Source organism: Cupressus sempervirens, chromosome 5, assembly GCF_028749045.1.
Source record: "Cupressus sempervirens isolate cs-2001-9-10 chromosome 5, ASM2874904v1, whole genome shotgun sequence".
Classification (NCBI taxonomy): domain Eukaryota; kingdom Viridiplantae; phylum Streptophyta; class Pinopsida; order Cupressales; family Cupressaceae; genus Cupressus; species Cupressus sempervirens.
The window spans coordinates 517,229,017-517,245,779 of record NC_143122.1 but is presented as its reverse complement, the minus strand read 5'-3'; the positions used below and the strand labels follow the sequence as shown (position 1 = coordinate 517,245,779).

The 16,763-nt window shown below is 34.3% G+C and overlaps 2 protein-coding genes across 2 annotated transcripts in view; one reads left to right on the top strand and one right to left on the bottom strand.

Moving 5' to 3' along the window:
- The window catches only part of MSH5 (MUTS-homolog 5), a 364,768-nt gene that overhangs the window by 170,952 nt on the left and 177,053 nt on the right, over positions 1–16,763 (top strand). Inside the window, exons 19-24 of the mRNA XM_089831617.1 lie at positions 6,952–7,025; positions 7,180–7,279; positions 14,535–14,631; positions 14,989–15,078; positions 15,219–15,283; positions 15,393–15,451. Coding sequence (XP_089687743.1) covers positions 6,952–7,025; positions 7,180–7,279; positions 14,535–14,631; positions 14,989–15,078; positions 15,219–15,283; positions 15,393–15,451 — 485 coding nt within the window. The remainder of the gene's footprint in view (positions 1–6,951; positions 7,026–7,179; positions 7,280–14,534; positions 14,632–14,988; positions 15,079–15,218; positions 15,284–15,392; positions 15,452–16,763) is intronic.
- The window catches only part of LOC149556975 (uncharacterized), a 363,967-nt gene that overhangs the window by 170,400 nt on the left and 176,804 nt on the right, over positions 1–16,763 (bottom strand). The window lies entirely within an intron of this gene.

The following is a 16,763-nucleotide window of genomic DNA, read 5'->3' as shown; positions in this document are numbered from 1 at the left end:
AAATTAAAATATGCATGAAGTAAAAATACAAGCAATCAGATGTTCAACAGTTTTTATCTTCAAGATTATGCAAAGGGAAAAGACATGTACCGTGGAAGCTTATGTAGATAAGTGAAAATATTTAAACATTTCTAGCAATTGATAGAGCAATGTGGATGCTAACTGTTATAAATGATTCATAAAGAACTTTTTAAATGGAGAACCTACGGTGGTAATATAGGAGCATTCAAGAAAACATCTCAATATGTGGTAATTCATCATTCATAGCGCAAATTTAAAACACACTCAAATTTTCATCAGATACAGCTGGAATTTTCATGAGTTAAAAAAGAGTAGTTGTTGAGAGCAGAGATACAAATCATGGAATAAATGACAACAAAAAAGTAAGCACTTAACCTTTGGAACAATATTAGAATCTAACTTTTGAGATGCTGTCACTAAGGTTGTTGAGAAAGAAAGAGGTTAGAAGGTAATTACCAGTCTCAACACATGTATATCAAACAAAAGAGTTTCAAAGGGAGCACTCATATGAAAAATGTTCATCATTGCAGCATTATTGATCAGCACTCTTCTCATAAAAGAATCATAAATTTGATGCAACAGTTATTTTTAGCATCTCAGACAACCGGGTATGATGGGGGCTCTCCAAACAGAAATACAATGTTCAAGAAACATAATAACAGCTCAAGCAAACCTTTCATGATCCACATTTTCAACTGGATAAAGTCAATAAACTACAAGTGCAATGAGTTTCAGGAGCTAGAACAAGTATGCATTTAAGTGCTTTGAAACATATTGACTACCAGTAACTTAACTTCAGCCAACATGTAATGAGTAGTCAAACTGAATCAAACCGAAGGAGAGTATGAAAGGGACGTATATTCATTATGTGAAACCTTTTTCTCACATAATCTAATTTGGTGAAGGTATCAATATGATTTCGCATAATGGGTTGTCTTAATATGAGATGATTTCCATAGAGTAAAATCTGTTCGAGGTTCATGTTTTCCAGAAATGAAACCTTAAAAGTTCATTGCTATCATTTGAAAAGAAATGGCTAAAATGATGCAGCAGAAAAGTTTTCATGGACATTGGAAATGATCATCACAAGAGAATAGTATGGACATCAGAGTGGCAGAGATCAGATTTGATGTAATGTCCCCTCTTTAGTTCGACATGGCATTGATCATGGATTTGCCTATTCCAGACTCTCGTAGGCAAATGGTGTGGAAAGAGAGTCAATTCTGCGGATCAGATAGTCATATCTTGCTCTTGAAGAAGTGTTAAGAGGTTATATTTTATCATTATGTGATATTGGGGCCCACATGTTATAATTTTAATTTGAGTTGCACTTTTTATTTTATAAAATTACTTTATTATAAAAAGTGCATTATAATGAGAAATTATAAAGGATGTTTCTAGAAGTTCTAGCAACTTCTTAGAAAAGTGAATAAATAGAGGGCTGGGCCTCTCATTTGGACATGCTTGGATTGGAGAACTCTTCTACTTCTTCATTGTGAAGACATTTGTGGACTTTGGATCTGCAAATTATTCGATCTTTGGGAACGAATCACTCCCTTGGATTGGCGACTTTGAGGGTGTGAAATATCACCTGAATTGTTGCATAATTGGAGTTGGTATTCAGCCATCTCATTGGAGCTTATTGAGAATTCGTTGTTAGGGTTTGTTTTTGGTTGGAATAAGGATTTCAGATTTGCCCTATCATTGGAGAAGCATTTGACAAGAGTTTGAAGACAGAATAAGTAGATTTTCAGAATTGGCAAAGCAGGGTTCGGAACCACATAATTGCTCATATCTCCTCAACCCCTTGGAGTTATTTTTTATAGTTTTACAGGGTTGCTACCTAACCCTAGGCGCCCATTTTCCTTGCATTTGGCGGCCCCAAAACCTTAATATTATTTTATTTCAGCAGCCGTACAGGTACGGCCTGGTACGGCCTTGCTAGTTTGGGCAGCAGCAGCAAATTAAGGACAGTTTGGGGGTGCGGTTGGAGGTCTTCATCAACGATCTGCAGCAAAATGTGGTGTTCTTCCATAGTTCTTCAAACCAGGTTCTTGCATTCTGAAATATATGTCAATTTTTGGGTAAATTTGCTGTCATACAGTCATTGTAATAATCAGTCCAGAATTGGTAATAAAATAATTTCAGAATTTATTGCATTGTAATTGAAATATAGTTCAATGGCTTTATATATATTGTAATTCTGTGATTATATTCTGAAAGTATCAAATCTGAAATTACCATATTCTAAATATTGTTACTGTTACACGCCAAGTGTTTGACAAAATTCCTAAGTTCAGTTTGAGGGTTTCTGTGGCCTTTATAGAGAGGGTCATTACATTTGATCAGCACGGCAAAGAAATGCTCACAAGGGAAGTGAAGAAAACATCAGGTATTCCTTTCATGGTTGTGTTTCTGCAAGAAAAAAATCTATGCTGGAAACAGAAGAGCAAATCTTTTAGGGCAACTGAACATGTTCATACACAATGTAAGATTTAAACACGTTTCTCCCCAGGTATAGCCAGAGGTTATATTGACAGGGAAAAGTTTCGGTTAAGAGAGAGAGATGGTGAGTTTTTATTCTCAAGATACAGGCAAGCAAAATAGCTAGATGCCAATACAACCAGATCATGATATGGAAGCTCATCTACAACATCATGTGTAGAATCTATGAAGGAAAATAAGAGACTCATAATTTCTTCAGCTACCTTTATGAATATGAATTCATTAACTGAGCAGGTGAAAACAACATAGTGAGGTCACCATTTTAGGCAAAAAGTTCATGATGGAAGAAACCTTTTTCCAAGACTGGGACACAAGCAAAAGAAGGATTCCAAATCTGCAAAACCTTACTTAAAACAGGGCCTGATAAATCCAACCAAAGCTCTAGTAGGAGAGGTCTCCATAGAGCATGTAGGTAAAATGAGACATTTTCAGACAACCCATTTTGTGGCCACAAACAAAGATGAGTAAGACCCAGTCCGGGTTCTGCAAGAGGAGTGCCAGACATACAGGTTGAAGACCATAGGAGGAAACAAGCAGCCATTTTGGTGTAGGGCTACTAGATAAAAAAAACAAGGAGAAGAAAACATTACTGCTTCATCACGGGAGCATATTAAACATCCACCATTGTTTGCAAGCAATCAATATACACAACTCAAAGTTGTAGAGCTGAAGTGGTTATTTTAAACAATACTTACTATGAACTTGCCTCTGGGTTAAAAGAGTTGCCCAGTTTGAGTTTTTTTTAAGGCTTCAGAATCCTCTTTCTAGATATCCTCCCAAGAGCAATAAATAGAGCAAACTATGAGCATAAAAATGTGGTCAGATATGTACGAAACATCCAAATTTCATGCAAAGATATCAAAAGATGGCGTTCGGAAGGTGAACAGAAACATTTACCAATAAGAGCATGGTCGACATAGTATTTTTTGTACAGAGTCACCAAAAATGCTGCAGCAGCTAGGGTTTCTAAACTCTTGGTCTTCCTTCTCAAAGTTGTCAAGTGAAATGAGTGATGGACCTTCTAGGTTTTTTTGACTTTGTTTGTCCTAAAACATTTTGGAAATCTTTTGAAGTCCGATAGCTTTTGGGTGGTTTTTTAAGCTATCGAAAAAGCTATGCATTTTTAATTATTGAATCATATAATGCTTTGAAGTTCCAAATTACTATTACATGGTCAAATAGTTAGAATGTATAGTTCGCTTTCCTCCTTATGTCTTTTAAATTTTAACTTAATAGCTTTGACTATTCATTCTAATCCAATTAGTCATTAGTTATTAAAATAGCTTCAGGGAGGTTAAGAATTTAATGAGTTTTTAGAAGGGAAGATAGGGCTCTCTTAATGTATTGCAAGTGTCTTGACTCCTTGGAAGTTATAGTCAGTTGGGAACATCGGGGTCAAATATAGGGATGTTGGTTGTACTTGAACAAACTCGGATTTGATCATTTTTCTAGCTATTCAAGACTGGGTATGACTCATTTCAGGGAGTGGAGGGTAAAATTTGACAAGTGGCACATATCTATAGGGCTGAAAAATATTTCAACCGTTTTCTCTTATTTTTGAGGGTGATTGACTTCAGTTTTGGAGCCTAGATTCATGGATCCGACCCTGAGTGGTTGTGAGTTTTGTACTTATGAGGCTCATTTTCAAGCAGTTATTCTTCATCTCTTACAAAAAGCTTTTGGGGACTTTTCAGTTCCAGAGGTTAATGTTATTGCAGTTGTAACTCATGATATCTTTGGAGATGTTCCATAATTGACAAACTAATCCAAAGACTTGGGATACTTATTTTGGAGTTCGCTTTTTGTATGCACATGTTTTCAGTTTGATGTTTCATATTGCTATTTTTAGTAATCCTACATGTTATGTCTTGATTTTGCATCTTTGAGTGAAAGTATTGTAGTTGAATTGGTTACAGTTTGTGACTGTTGTCTGATTGAGAGTTTGATTAATTGTGAAAATACCATTTTCCTATTAGTCTAAAGCTCAAAGCTAGTGTTATTCCTTTCGGTGAATCAATTATATTAAGTTGCTTATATTCCAAAATTGTGTTTTCTACACTCAGTATTGTTATGTGCTACTCTTATGTTTTGTTCTTCACTGAGTATCATCATCATTTTGTGTATCGGCTTGATAGTTTTTCAGTAACCAGTTTGTTTTCCTGCAAAGTTTTTCCCTTTTAGTTCATTTCTATCCTTTTCCCTTCAAGTTTTAGAGTAGATTAAATGTATTCAAATGGTTATCTAAACAGGATCCAGCCTAGAATCCAGAGTTTTCACTTCATTTTTAGTGTCCCACATAGAAGTGATTCCCATGTTATACCAAAATAACTGAATTCATTCTGTTTGGTATCAGGTGCAAATTTTGGTAACTAAGAATTCTAGTGTCTGACAAGACACGACTCTATCTACATCATCCTTTGTCAAATCTTTATGCTCCATGATTGAAGTACTCAACTTTGGTGGAAGCATCTTGAACTGGAACAAAAACTTGCATCCTTGATTGTTCTGCATCGCAATGGTCTTTATTGGGAAAACATCTTTTCAATGTTTCATGACCATTTCCGTCTTGCAAGCAATCCATGCTCTCAATCATTCTATCACTTTTCCACATCTTTGTATGTCTCTATCATCTTGTTGTTCTTGCCTCATGTCATTTTCCAGTCTTCAAACTTGCTTGTAAAATAAGACCCATGCCTTGATTTGTTGGTTGGGTAGGTCACGTGCACAAATAGAACCAACAGGGAAGAAATAGAGAGATGTTCAAAAATAGGATCACAAGTGAATTTTGGATTTTGGGAAGTAAATTGCAAGTTGGGAAGAACTTGTGCATTTCATTTGCAAATGAAAAAATATTATTGCACTTTACATATACAAGGTAAATATTTGCACTTGTAATTAGGTCTCAGAGACCAGACTTGAAGTTATTTTAAATGCATTTAGGACTGCATTCAGATTTTAGAAGATCATCTGCAAGTTTTGGGAAGATCCTTATATTTTACGAGTGTAAAATATTTTGAAGCTCGCTTATCTATCCTCCGATTTGAGTTCTGCCTGATGCCTCCTATTTGCTGACACTGTTTGATCATTGCAAGCTAATTGGTAGTGCCTTCCTAAAATTTAGGATCTCTCCTAAATAATAGAAACCAAGCTAGAAGTGTCCAAGATGATCTTGGAGTTCCTCTACTGTGTCTCTACTAACTTCCCAGTTCATCCCTAAAAAATAGGGATTCCTCCTAAAATCTAGGAGCTTGCCCAAACCTGGTCAAACTGGCCCTTTTAAGCCCTGATATGTCGTCACAAGCCCCTAAAAGGTTCCACAATTTTTACTTGCCTGCAAGAACCAACTCATAGGCCAATGTCATCTGTTAACTGCCCTGCCTAAGGAGGGGACATTACACATTACTACTAATGATTGCTGCAATAAAGGACGATTGCTGTTTAATGGTTTAGAGATACGTTTTTTCAGCTATAGGAGGGTATATGCATTGAAAGGTTAGAAAGAATTACTGCTCTATATAATACTGTGGCCTGAAATAATGTTCTTATAAGATTCTATTCTGATTTTGATAGCAGAAGTTAGTCTTTTTGCAGTTTATCTTTCAATTTGCTTGCATTTGATTGTCAAATTGTCCTGGCAACACAAAATCTGCTAGTACGTTTGAATATAAAACTGCAAAAACCACAGATTTAGACCTATGCAAGCTGTTTGACAAAATGATGACATGATGGAAAATAGGAAATCTTGTGGATATCGGTAACAAACTGGTTTTCCATTTGTGGTAGCTTATTGCAGTTCAGCTTTTCTTGAGATGTGGCATGGTGAGGAAACACGGTGAGCAGTTTGTAAAAGGGAAGAAAAAACAAAGAAACAAAAAAGTCATTACAACCTTCAGCTGGTCAAGAAAGTAATTCGCAGCCTTCAATAGTTCAGTGCAGCCTTAAATGTGAAGAAGAGAATCTTCAAGTGTGGAGTGGAAGTCCAAGACTAGCAGTTATGGCTGGTTAATTTTATTTCCAATAAACGATAAAGCTATGCTTACTGGATCCGAGGGAGTGTCAACATGATCGACATTAACAACATTGTAGACAACACACATGTTTTCACCGGCAACATATGTTAAAATTATCAGTATTTATTGGGTCCTATAAAAATATAATATCTACTAATGATGGAATATTTCAAAAAAAAAGAGTAAAATTTCCACAGAATTATTAAAAACTTTCAAAAGGCATACTTCACTAGGATGTTCTTATGCTTATATTTTTCCATGTATTCGGCCAATCTTACTGTTCCATAATTTAGATTGTTTCCGATGAATCTTGTCTAAGAAATATATTTCAATTATGTATTGGTTCAATTCATGGTTATATGCTATGCTAGGACAGTTATTGGTCTCTTAACAAGTTCTGTTTTCTTGCATGCAGGCTATCTCATGTGCTTTTTGGGATTAAAATTCAGTGACAAAGAGTTGGAAAACCTTCTAGATTTTGAGTTTATTGTAAGTCAATCAAAGGCTCCCTCAAACCAAATGCACAAATGAATAAAGCATTTGCAAGATTTGTTTTTAACTTGTAGAGACAGTTCTTAACTGACAGATATGGAACTTTAATGCATTTACAAATGTATTCTAATCATATAAAGATGAATTTCAGTTTGCATGTGGTGAGGATAACCAAAATGAGTTTTACTATCGTACGATGAAGACAAAAGAGTTGGATTTTCTTCTTGGAGATGTCTTGCATAAAATTCTAGGTACGAAAATTTCTAATCATTTTAATCACTATAAAAAAATCACCTCCACTACGAGAAACTTTTTATATAAGAAAAAAGAAAATCTATTGTGATCTTAAACAACTGGATGTTGATTTTCATTTTGCGTTATTCAGATACTTTTCATATTATCTGTTTTGTTATTGCATGATCAATTATTCCAATGATTTTTACGATTGTTTTCATTGAAGTTGTAAATTTGACACATTGAAGATATAAATAAGAAAAACAATTTAACAATAGCAATTAGTTTATACAGATTTTGCAGTCCAGGCTAATACATACCTGAATCTAGACCATATTCGAATTACCATAAACTTCGTCGTCAAGCTCCTTGCTGCATGCTAAATAGGCCATGCTTGATTTGGGTCCTATTCCATGAATATAAATAAGGGAGTCTATGTATTATGTTAGTTGTGAGGGAGATCTCAGAAAGCTGGCCTGTTCCATCATTTCAAAATCATCAAGCTCAAAAACATAATTATCACCATCATAATCAGCAGTAATCACTCATACTCTAGATAAATCTTGTCAAGGTCAATTAGCTCATCTTCCTCAATAGTTCCTATTTTTGTCCACATAGAAAGTAGTCTTTTCCTTACAAGAGAAAAAAACTTTAAAATAAAACTTCAATTAAGCACAATTTATTGAAGCTTAGGCTTTGAGCTTTTTCTAGCTTGAAGCAGAGGTTGCAGTTTTTCAAATTCCATATCGTTTATCTATTTTTGTTTTAGATGGTTGTGTTTTTTGGAATGTATGTTTTCAAAAATGCTCTAATTAGACTCACAAGTGGATGAGTTGCATGGTTAGGTCAAAATGTGTATCGCCATGCACCTAAGGGTTTTTGCACTCATGACCAAAGAAATCTCACCATTGAGATGAAAAAAAAATTATGTAGAAATGATATCATTTAAGAATTTCTTCAAATCTAAGCAAATGATCACATCAAGAAAATAAAAGGACTGAAAAGTTTATAGTCTACTTGGTTGGAAGGTCTTTTTGCCTTCCATGACAGCCCTACTTGAGAGGAAACCCCTTCCCTGTCTATACACTTGCAACTCTAACATTGCTTCATTCAATTTTTCTTTAGTTGGAGATGTAGCTCCTCTTGGCACTGGTATATCATTAATATATCTAATTTTTCCCTCATAGCTAATTTTTCCCTCTCCCTTTACAATTTTTACTCTTCCCTAGTTGCAAGTATAACATTAATATATCTTTTTATCTTGTTTGTGGTTTTATCACATTTCCTAGTATCATGCTTGTCAATGCCCAAAAGGTGGTATTTGAGGTGGTTTATGCCTCCATTGACTACTTTCTCACATTTTATGCAAATCACCGTCCCATGCTTTGGTCTTTCATAGGCATACCTCCATGTCGTATGTCTAGCATCTATAGGATGGGTGCCTATAAGTCCAGATGGGCATGGTTATAGCAGCCAGTCATTCTCTGAAGCTGCCATGTTGAATTAATGGTTAATTGTTGACCTACAAATAGGAAGTAACAAATAAAATCAATATTTTAGTTAAACAATTAAGCAACTATCTAAATTAGTTTCAATATTTTTAGACATCATTCAAAGTTTATAAAATAAATAAATAATTCAATTTGATTAGGTTTCCACAATCCATTAGACTTTTTAATTTTGCTTCTGGATTTGATTGTGTTCGTTTTTTTTAGCATCAACGTTTCGGATCACACTCTGTGATCCATCATCAGGATGAGAGAATGCAAGAATGAAAAAGTCATCATCACACTTTTTCATTCTTGCATTCTCTCATCCTGATGATGGATCACAGAGTGTGATCAGAAACGTTGATGCTAAAAAAAACGAACACAATCAAATCCAGAAGCAAAATTAAAAAATAAATAATTATTAACGTTTGATTTTTTTTAAAGTCTAGAGATTCTTCCAAAAGATAGTGAAGGATTCAACAAAATATGTTAAAAATGGTGTTAAATCTTGTTCTAATGACTCAAAATCATTTCTAACTACTTAGGAATGATATTGTAATCAACTAGGTGGAAGAAAAAATAAATAAAATGTTTGAAAAAAGCATAGAAACAAAATAAAAAAACCTATTGAGGAATGTGATTTTTCTTCAAAGATCACTTGAAATCCACTTCTAATTGATTGAAATCAGTTAACAAGGGCTCGAAAGTCTGTTCACCCCCCTCACAGCCAGATAGACACACTAAAAACATAAACTAAAACTCAGTATGCCATTTTTTTTGCTTTATACCTTTATGTTTAGCTATGGCCTAGTTGTCATCGGTAGAAATTGTGTATCGGCCGACGGGTCCCTTCGGAAAGGAAATTGTGTATCGGCCAGGAAATTGTGTATCGGCCGACGGGTCCCTTCAGAAAGGAAATTGTGTATCGGCCGACGGGTCCCTTCAGAAAGGAAATTGTGTATCAACCGACAGGTCACTTCGGGAAAGTTCTTGTTATGTAGCCAATGGGTTCCTTCAGAAAGGTTTTTGTTATGTAGCGACATGTTGTATGTGGCCGACGGACTCCTTCGGGAAATTTCTTTGGAAAGTATTTATAACCCCTTCGGGAATCATTGTATTCATCTTATGATCAGATCTTATCATGGAAACATAATGTAATGTTCTGGCATATGCGAATAATAATAAGAAGATTTCTACTGTTCGTGTTCGTGTTCATTGTCTGTGTGCAATTCTTAATTAACCTATGCGGTAAACATTTGGCGCCGTTGTCGGGGATGAATGTGAAAGTGATATTGTTGTATTAGTTGTTTGAGTTTTGTTCTGTAGTCGTCAGCAGATGACTTTTCTTTTTGGGGGGGATGATGTCATCGGTAGAAATTGTGTATCGGCCGACGGGTCCCTTCGGAAAGGAAATTGTGTATTGGCCAACGGGTCCCTTCGGAAAAGAAATTGTGTATCGGCCGACGGGTCCCTTCGGAAAGGAAATTGTGTATCAGCCGATGGGTCCCTTCGGGAAAGTTCTTGTTATGTAGCCGACGGGTCCCTTCGGAAAGGTTTTTGTTATGTAGCGACATGTTGTATGTGGCCGACAGACTCCTTCGGGAAAGTTCTTCGGAAAGTGTTTATAACCCCTTCGGGAAGCATTGTATTCATCTTATGATCAGATCTTATCATGGAAGCATAATGTAATTTTCTGGCATATGCGAATAATAATAAGAAGATTTCTGCTGTTCGTGTTCGTGTTCATTGTTTGTGTGCAATTCTTAATTAACCTATGCGGTAAACACTAGTCTTTTATATGGACTCGCCATATAAAAATAATTCATGCACTAGAGGGATGTGTTTTAGATTGCCTTTCCAGCTATATGCATTGGAGTTCGGATTACCTTTGTGTGCATTTAATAAATTATAAATGCATGAATTGTCATTGTAAACATTTTCTATTTGATGTTTAGTGGCAATATGTTTCAAATTCTATTGGTTGTGCTCTAACTCACAAGGTTCGAATTCGAATTGGGTTTGTTGATCATAAAATTCAGATGAAATTCGGCAAGGGTAGAAATTTGGAAATATATCAACATTAAAATTAACTTATATAAGTTTATTTATTTTTATATATAAGTAATATGTCCACAAAATTATTAAAATAGTTTGACATCGCTAAATAATTAAACTAAATATCTCAATATTATTTTAAAACAAAATACTATTATTATTAAACAACAATATTGTATTAAATATCATAATATTCGGAGGAAGTTCAGAAAGGGTAAAAATTCGCTGAAATTCAAACTTCATGGATGAAATTTGGCATATCTTGTGACTTAGGTTGTGCATACATATTTGGGAGTTCATGTTTATGACACTATAGTTGGTTAATAATAGGAACATTAAATTGCATGCCAAGTGTTTGCTTAAAAACCTAGTGGCTGTAGATCTACATTGGGATGCATGGCAATTATTTGATTTTAAGTCAGCTAGTTGTACTAGTTAATTTCAGTCATTTACATGTTTGTCAGAGGTCTGAAACAGCTAACATATCATTTTTATAACAACGTTGCATTGTTAGAAGGATTCAATAACTTCATTTGCAGCCTATAAACTCAACAAAGACAATCAGAAATTGCATAACAGCAGTTTCAGACATTAAATGCTAATTGTTTGATAATATTCCTTCAGCTTCACAAAAACAAATTGTGATCAAATTTACAAAGGATATTACGGTGGTATCAAATCGTGCATGCTAAATATTGGACTAAATGTCAAACATTTAAATTCAAAATAATATCCATCATTGGTTACCGATCCAATGTTTTGTCAGAGTTAGAACCTATACGGGTTCTTACACGAATTCATGTTTTCAATGGTTATTAACTTATTTGCACTTTATTGACCCAGCCATATGGCAGAGTCCAAGGGTAAGAACTCACCAAGACACAACCAGGGTGATTTGCATTAGACTCACCAAGTCTTGACAAGTCTTGTTTCACTGATTCTGGCATTCCAGTATGTCATGTCCCCATTTTGGAGGCAATTTGATTTAATTAATTTAATTAATTAGATTATCCAAAATAATGAATATTTTATGAGGATGACTAATTAATTATTTTAGTTAAATAAATAAGTGGTATTAAGTTAATTATTTATAAAGTTATTAAATAAATAAATATTAAAAGGTAACTTTATATTTAATTAATTTAATAAAGTGACTTGAATTATAAAATATTTTATAAAGTCACTTAGTAGATAAAATAAAATAATGTTCTAGAAGCTTCTGGAGAAAGTGGAGAAAAAAGAATAAATAAGCACCCCGGGCTTCATTCTAATCATCCAGTTGTTTATTTCTCTTTTGACATCAAATTGTGATTCAGTCATATAGTCTATTGTGGAACCAAGTGGTTTCAGATAGTCAGTTGATCTTTGGGAACGAAAACTCCCTTGGATTAGCATAATTGAGGAAGTGAAATATCTTCTGAAGGGTTGCACATTTGGAGGTGATACTTCAATCACTTCAGCTAGGGCATCATTGGGCCTAAGGCCATTTTCAGCATTTCAGCATTTCAAAAAGCATTTTTAGCAGGGCCGAAATTATTGGAGGTCATTTCTAGTAGGTTTGAAATTATAGGAAGCCATTTTAAAGCAGAACTGAAAAAGCAGGCCAAAAAAGCAATCCGAAAAAGCAGGCCGAAAAAGCAGAACCGATAAAGCAGGCCGAAAAAGCAGTCCGAAAAAGCAGCTCCGAAAAAAGCAATCCAAAAAGGCAGTTCGAAAAAGCAAACGAAAAAAACAAATTAGGCAAAAGCAAGTAGAAAAAGCAGATCAGAAAAAAGCAAAGCAGAAGGGGCAGCATTGAACAAAATTATTTACAGCCATCTACAATCAGGTTCTTCACTTCTCATTTGGCATATTTTCTGAGAAATGTAAGTTTTCAGCTGAATACAAAATATAGCTTTAGCACTTCACTATTTCACATTGTACTTGTCTTTGTTTGCCATTTGGCATTATTGGTATCAAAGGAAGGCTAGGATTTTGCAATTGAAAGAGCGTTGTAATTTTTAGAGTATCTATATTGCAAACCTAGAGTTGATGATCAGCTTATTAGTTTGCATTCCAATTGTTTGACAAAATATCAATTGGCTGTAAGTGCTCTTTTTGGCATAATTAATGTTATAATTTTGCATACTAAGTGTTTATATTAATGACACTTGGTTGTAAGTGCATTAATGCCATCTAACCTAGCATCCAAAGTATTTGTCATAATTACTAGTTGCTGTAGCTGCATATTGCAAGTAGTTCAATCACATATTTGTATTGGATATTGTCAAAATTAGTTGCACATTCATGTTAGGTTATTGTTTAGACAATTTGGAGTATTTTTTGTAAGCATTCTCTTTGAGGCAAATCGAAATAAGAGTCATTGCAGCAATCTGAAAAGTTATATCAGTCATATGACCCCTTGTATGCAAAGTGTTTGACAAATTCTTCGAGCCTTCAATCAGCATTTTAAGGTTGGATTTGAGCGGGGTTATTACAGTGGTATCAGAGCTTGCTTGCAAAGTGTTTGACGAAATGTCAAACCACTGAAGTATAAGGATTTTTGGTGTTTGAAGAAGTTATAACCTGGTGGGGTTATTACACAGTACTTCACTAGCATATGTAGGAAGTTTCTTATTTCCATTTACCATTCCATATATACTCTTGTTCATTGATTGCATTTGAATTTTTACTTTCTAGGCGTGGAAGTTGAAACCAAAATATATCCATTGGAATTTGGAATTATGGAATTTCCATTTCCAACAAATCATTAAAGGCCAATTAATGTAACTAATAGTTTTCAATCCTTGACACACTCTTCCAAAAATTAATCTGGAGTTTTTTTCTAATTCAAACATTGGCCTAGTCACAATTTCTGGCTTTCACGACGATCTTGCAACAAAAAATGCTGTTCATGAGATCCTGAGGTTAAAATAAAATCACAGAAGAAAAAATGACAAAAAATAATAGTATTAGGTCAAGGATTTCATCCGAAAAAATTCATTGCATCTAGGACTTTGATGCCATTTGCAGAGAAAATGTGGTATGGTTTTAAGTAGAATATCTGATGAAATAGTGACATGACTCTAAATGGAAAGAACCCTGTATTTCTTACATGAAACTGCACAATTTTTTTCACCTAGAAGTAGTATATGTACTATGATACTAAAAGAAATAGGTTACATATTTTACCGCAACAGCTTGTGATTTTCACTTGTCATTGTAACTAGAAAGTTCACGTGACTCCCTGTTTTGATACCATATCACAAAACTCTATCAAAATTGATGCCATGTTATAAAAATCAATCAAACACAATAACTTAATATTCTATAATAAACATTATACAGGTACGAAGAGATTAATCTCCTCATCTAGAGATTGGAGGAGGAAACCACACAAAAGGATAAATGTAACATGAGTCACCTAATGCTAAAGCTAGTGAACTAAATATATAGAAAATAATATAAAAATGCTTGCCACTAAGGTGACTTCTTTACAACTGTAAGCCTTACTGTATAAAAATTATTTAATTCTCATTCAGTTATATTGCACTATTTTTCAAATTCCAAGCTCAGTAACCCTGCATTTTTTCTCGGCTAAGTTGTTCATTCACTTCCAAGCATAAATAAAATTTAGTATCACTTGATCTTAACAAATTATTTCTGCTTCAAGAGTTCTTACATATGTTATCGTTCTATTTTACTCGATCCTTTTTGAGATGAATTTTATAGATGCTGGTTTATGCAGATATGGAAAGAGCCATCATAAGGGATTTGGAGTTGCGGATTCAACATTTCTCTGCGGATTTGCATATGGCATCAAATTTTGTGGCCGAGCTAGATTGGTACAGAGTTTCTCCTCTAAAATACTTAAATTGTAGAATAGGCAATATTTATGTTATCTTTTGTATGTTTCTCTGGAATCTGATGTTCTTGATAAATGAGTATGTTTTATGATGAAACAAATATAAGCTTCTTAACTCCTATGCTAAAACAATTCTCAAAGATGATTTTCCCTTAGGTTATCTTTTAAGTTCATTACTTTAGTTGTATAGCTCTACTGTATCGCCTTGTAGAAGATATTTTAGAATGGTTCAGGAATGATTGACTTTGACTATGCATCTGTGATACTAGAGAATTGTAAACACTGACATTTGATATGTCATTTTTTTTATTTTGAATGTGATCACTACCATGATAAGCATTCTATCATTGGCATTAGTTGCACGCCAGTACAATTATGTAAGGCCTGTACTGACAGAGGACAGTACTCTCCAGATAAAAAATGGAAGGTACACAAATTTTAGACATCAGGACTGGAGTATTATGATTCATGTTCTTCTTTGACTAATATTAATGAATTGGATGGAAACTTTCTTAGGCTGGTCGCTGGGATTTATAATTTTTAGTTTGTTGCAATTTCGGACTGCAGGCATGCTCTTCAAGAGATGATAGTGGAGACTTTTGTCCCTAATGATACAATCATTACAAATGAAGGTGAGCAAGTCAAATTCTATATGTTTAGCTTGTCATGCTGAAATCACTCTAGAAATGATTGAGTAAGCTCTGTTTAAATTTTTTAAGAACCTTATGTTTTACTTTTCAGGGCAGATGAGTATCATCACTGGCCCAAATTGTTCGGGAAAAAGCATATATATCAAACAGGTAGTTAGAAATCTTTTCAATAAAAAAGTATTTATTTCCATATTAGAAATTTTAGAGTGGTTCAAAAGTTCCAGTCAACGTTCCTGAGAGTCAAAGGATCAGTCAATTGGATATTCATGAAAAAGAAAAACTGAACTATTTGAAAGTAATTATGATGGAATCTGCTTTTTTCAAGGGATCTTGATGCATTCTTATGTAATATTTGATTGAATTTTTGCTCTTTTGTTTGTACTTAAGTCTCTAATTCAACTATTGTAACTCAAGATTAATATGCATGTGCGCATACAATTAAAGAAGGCAATGATCAAAAGAGGAGACTATATGTAATAACACGTGGGAAAGTGACAATAGATTTTGTGACCTGTGTGAGCATCAATGCTTCTCTTTCATGAGTGAATGTATAAAATACAAAGGATAGTTATTGGAAGTATTCAAAGCATGAGGGCCATGCATAGGATCAACAGTTGCTTTTATGATTACACATCACCAGTGATAAGAAAATAGGACAAGAATAAGGGGAGAGACACATATTTTCCAGTAATTTGATTATTTGCAATTCTTTATATGTATGATCACTTAATTATAAGATCTCATGACTTTTTAGATGCTAACAACAAATCGACCCTGATTTCTTCCGCACATGGGTGGTCTTATTGAAAATTAAAGCAGTTCATTGTTGAAACAATTCTAATACAATTCATAGAACCATGAGTGGTTATAAGCTTGTTATAATACTGGGTCAATCCTAATTAAGAAATCATGGAAGAGTTCGTACATAATGGTCATGAATTATGTAATAGCCCTGTGTAGACTATAACTTCAACAACTCCAATTTCTTAACAACTTCAGAAGTTTGGCATTTCGTCAAACACTTGGCAATCATCCTTTGATAGTTCACATATGTTCTTTCTTGTTTCTTTTTGCGAATTTGGGTTTGTCAACATATAGGTATTTTAAAACTCATGAAATATATAAGATATTTTTCATAATAATCACAACTGAATTTTAATTGTTGAAACAATAAATAACAACTGAACTGAATTAGAGTTGAATTCAACTAGAGACAAGTGGCACCTGTTGACTTTGTTTGCAATGAAGTTAATGCCAGATTTCTGCCCCAAGCACAATGTGCAGCCAAGTCACCACAGGCACTAATAGGGCATCAAGGAAAAAATTCCCAGGTCTCCATGAAGTTGATGTTGGCTACCAGAGACATACTGCAGGCCACAGATATTATCACAGCCCTGGGTAAAATGCAGAAACATGCCCAGATTGAGATCGCAGATTCTCCAACGATAATTACAGGTCAGTG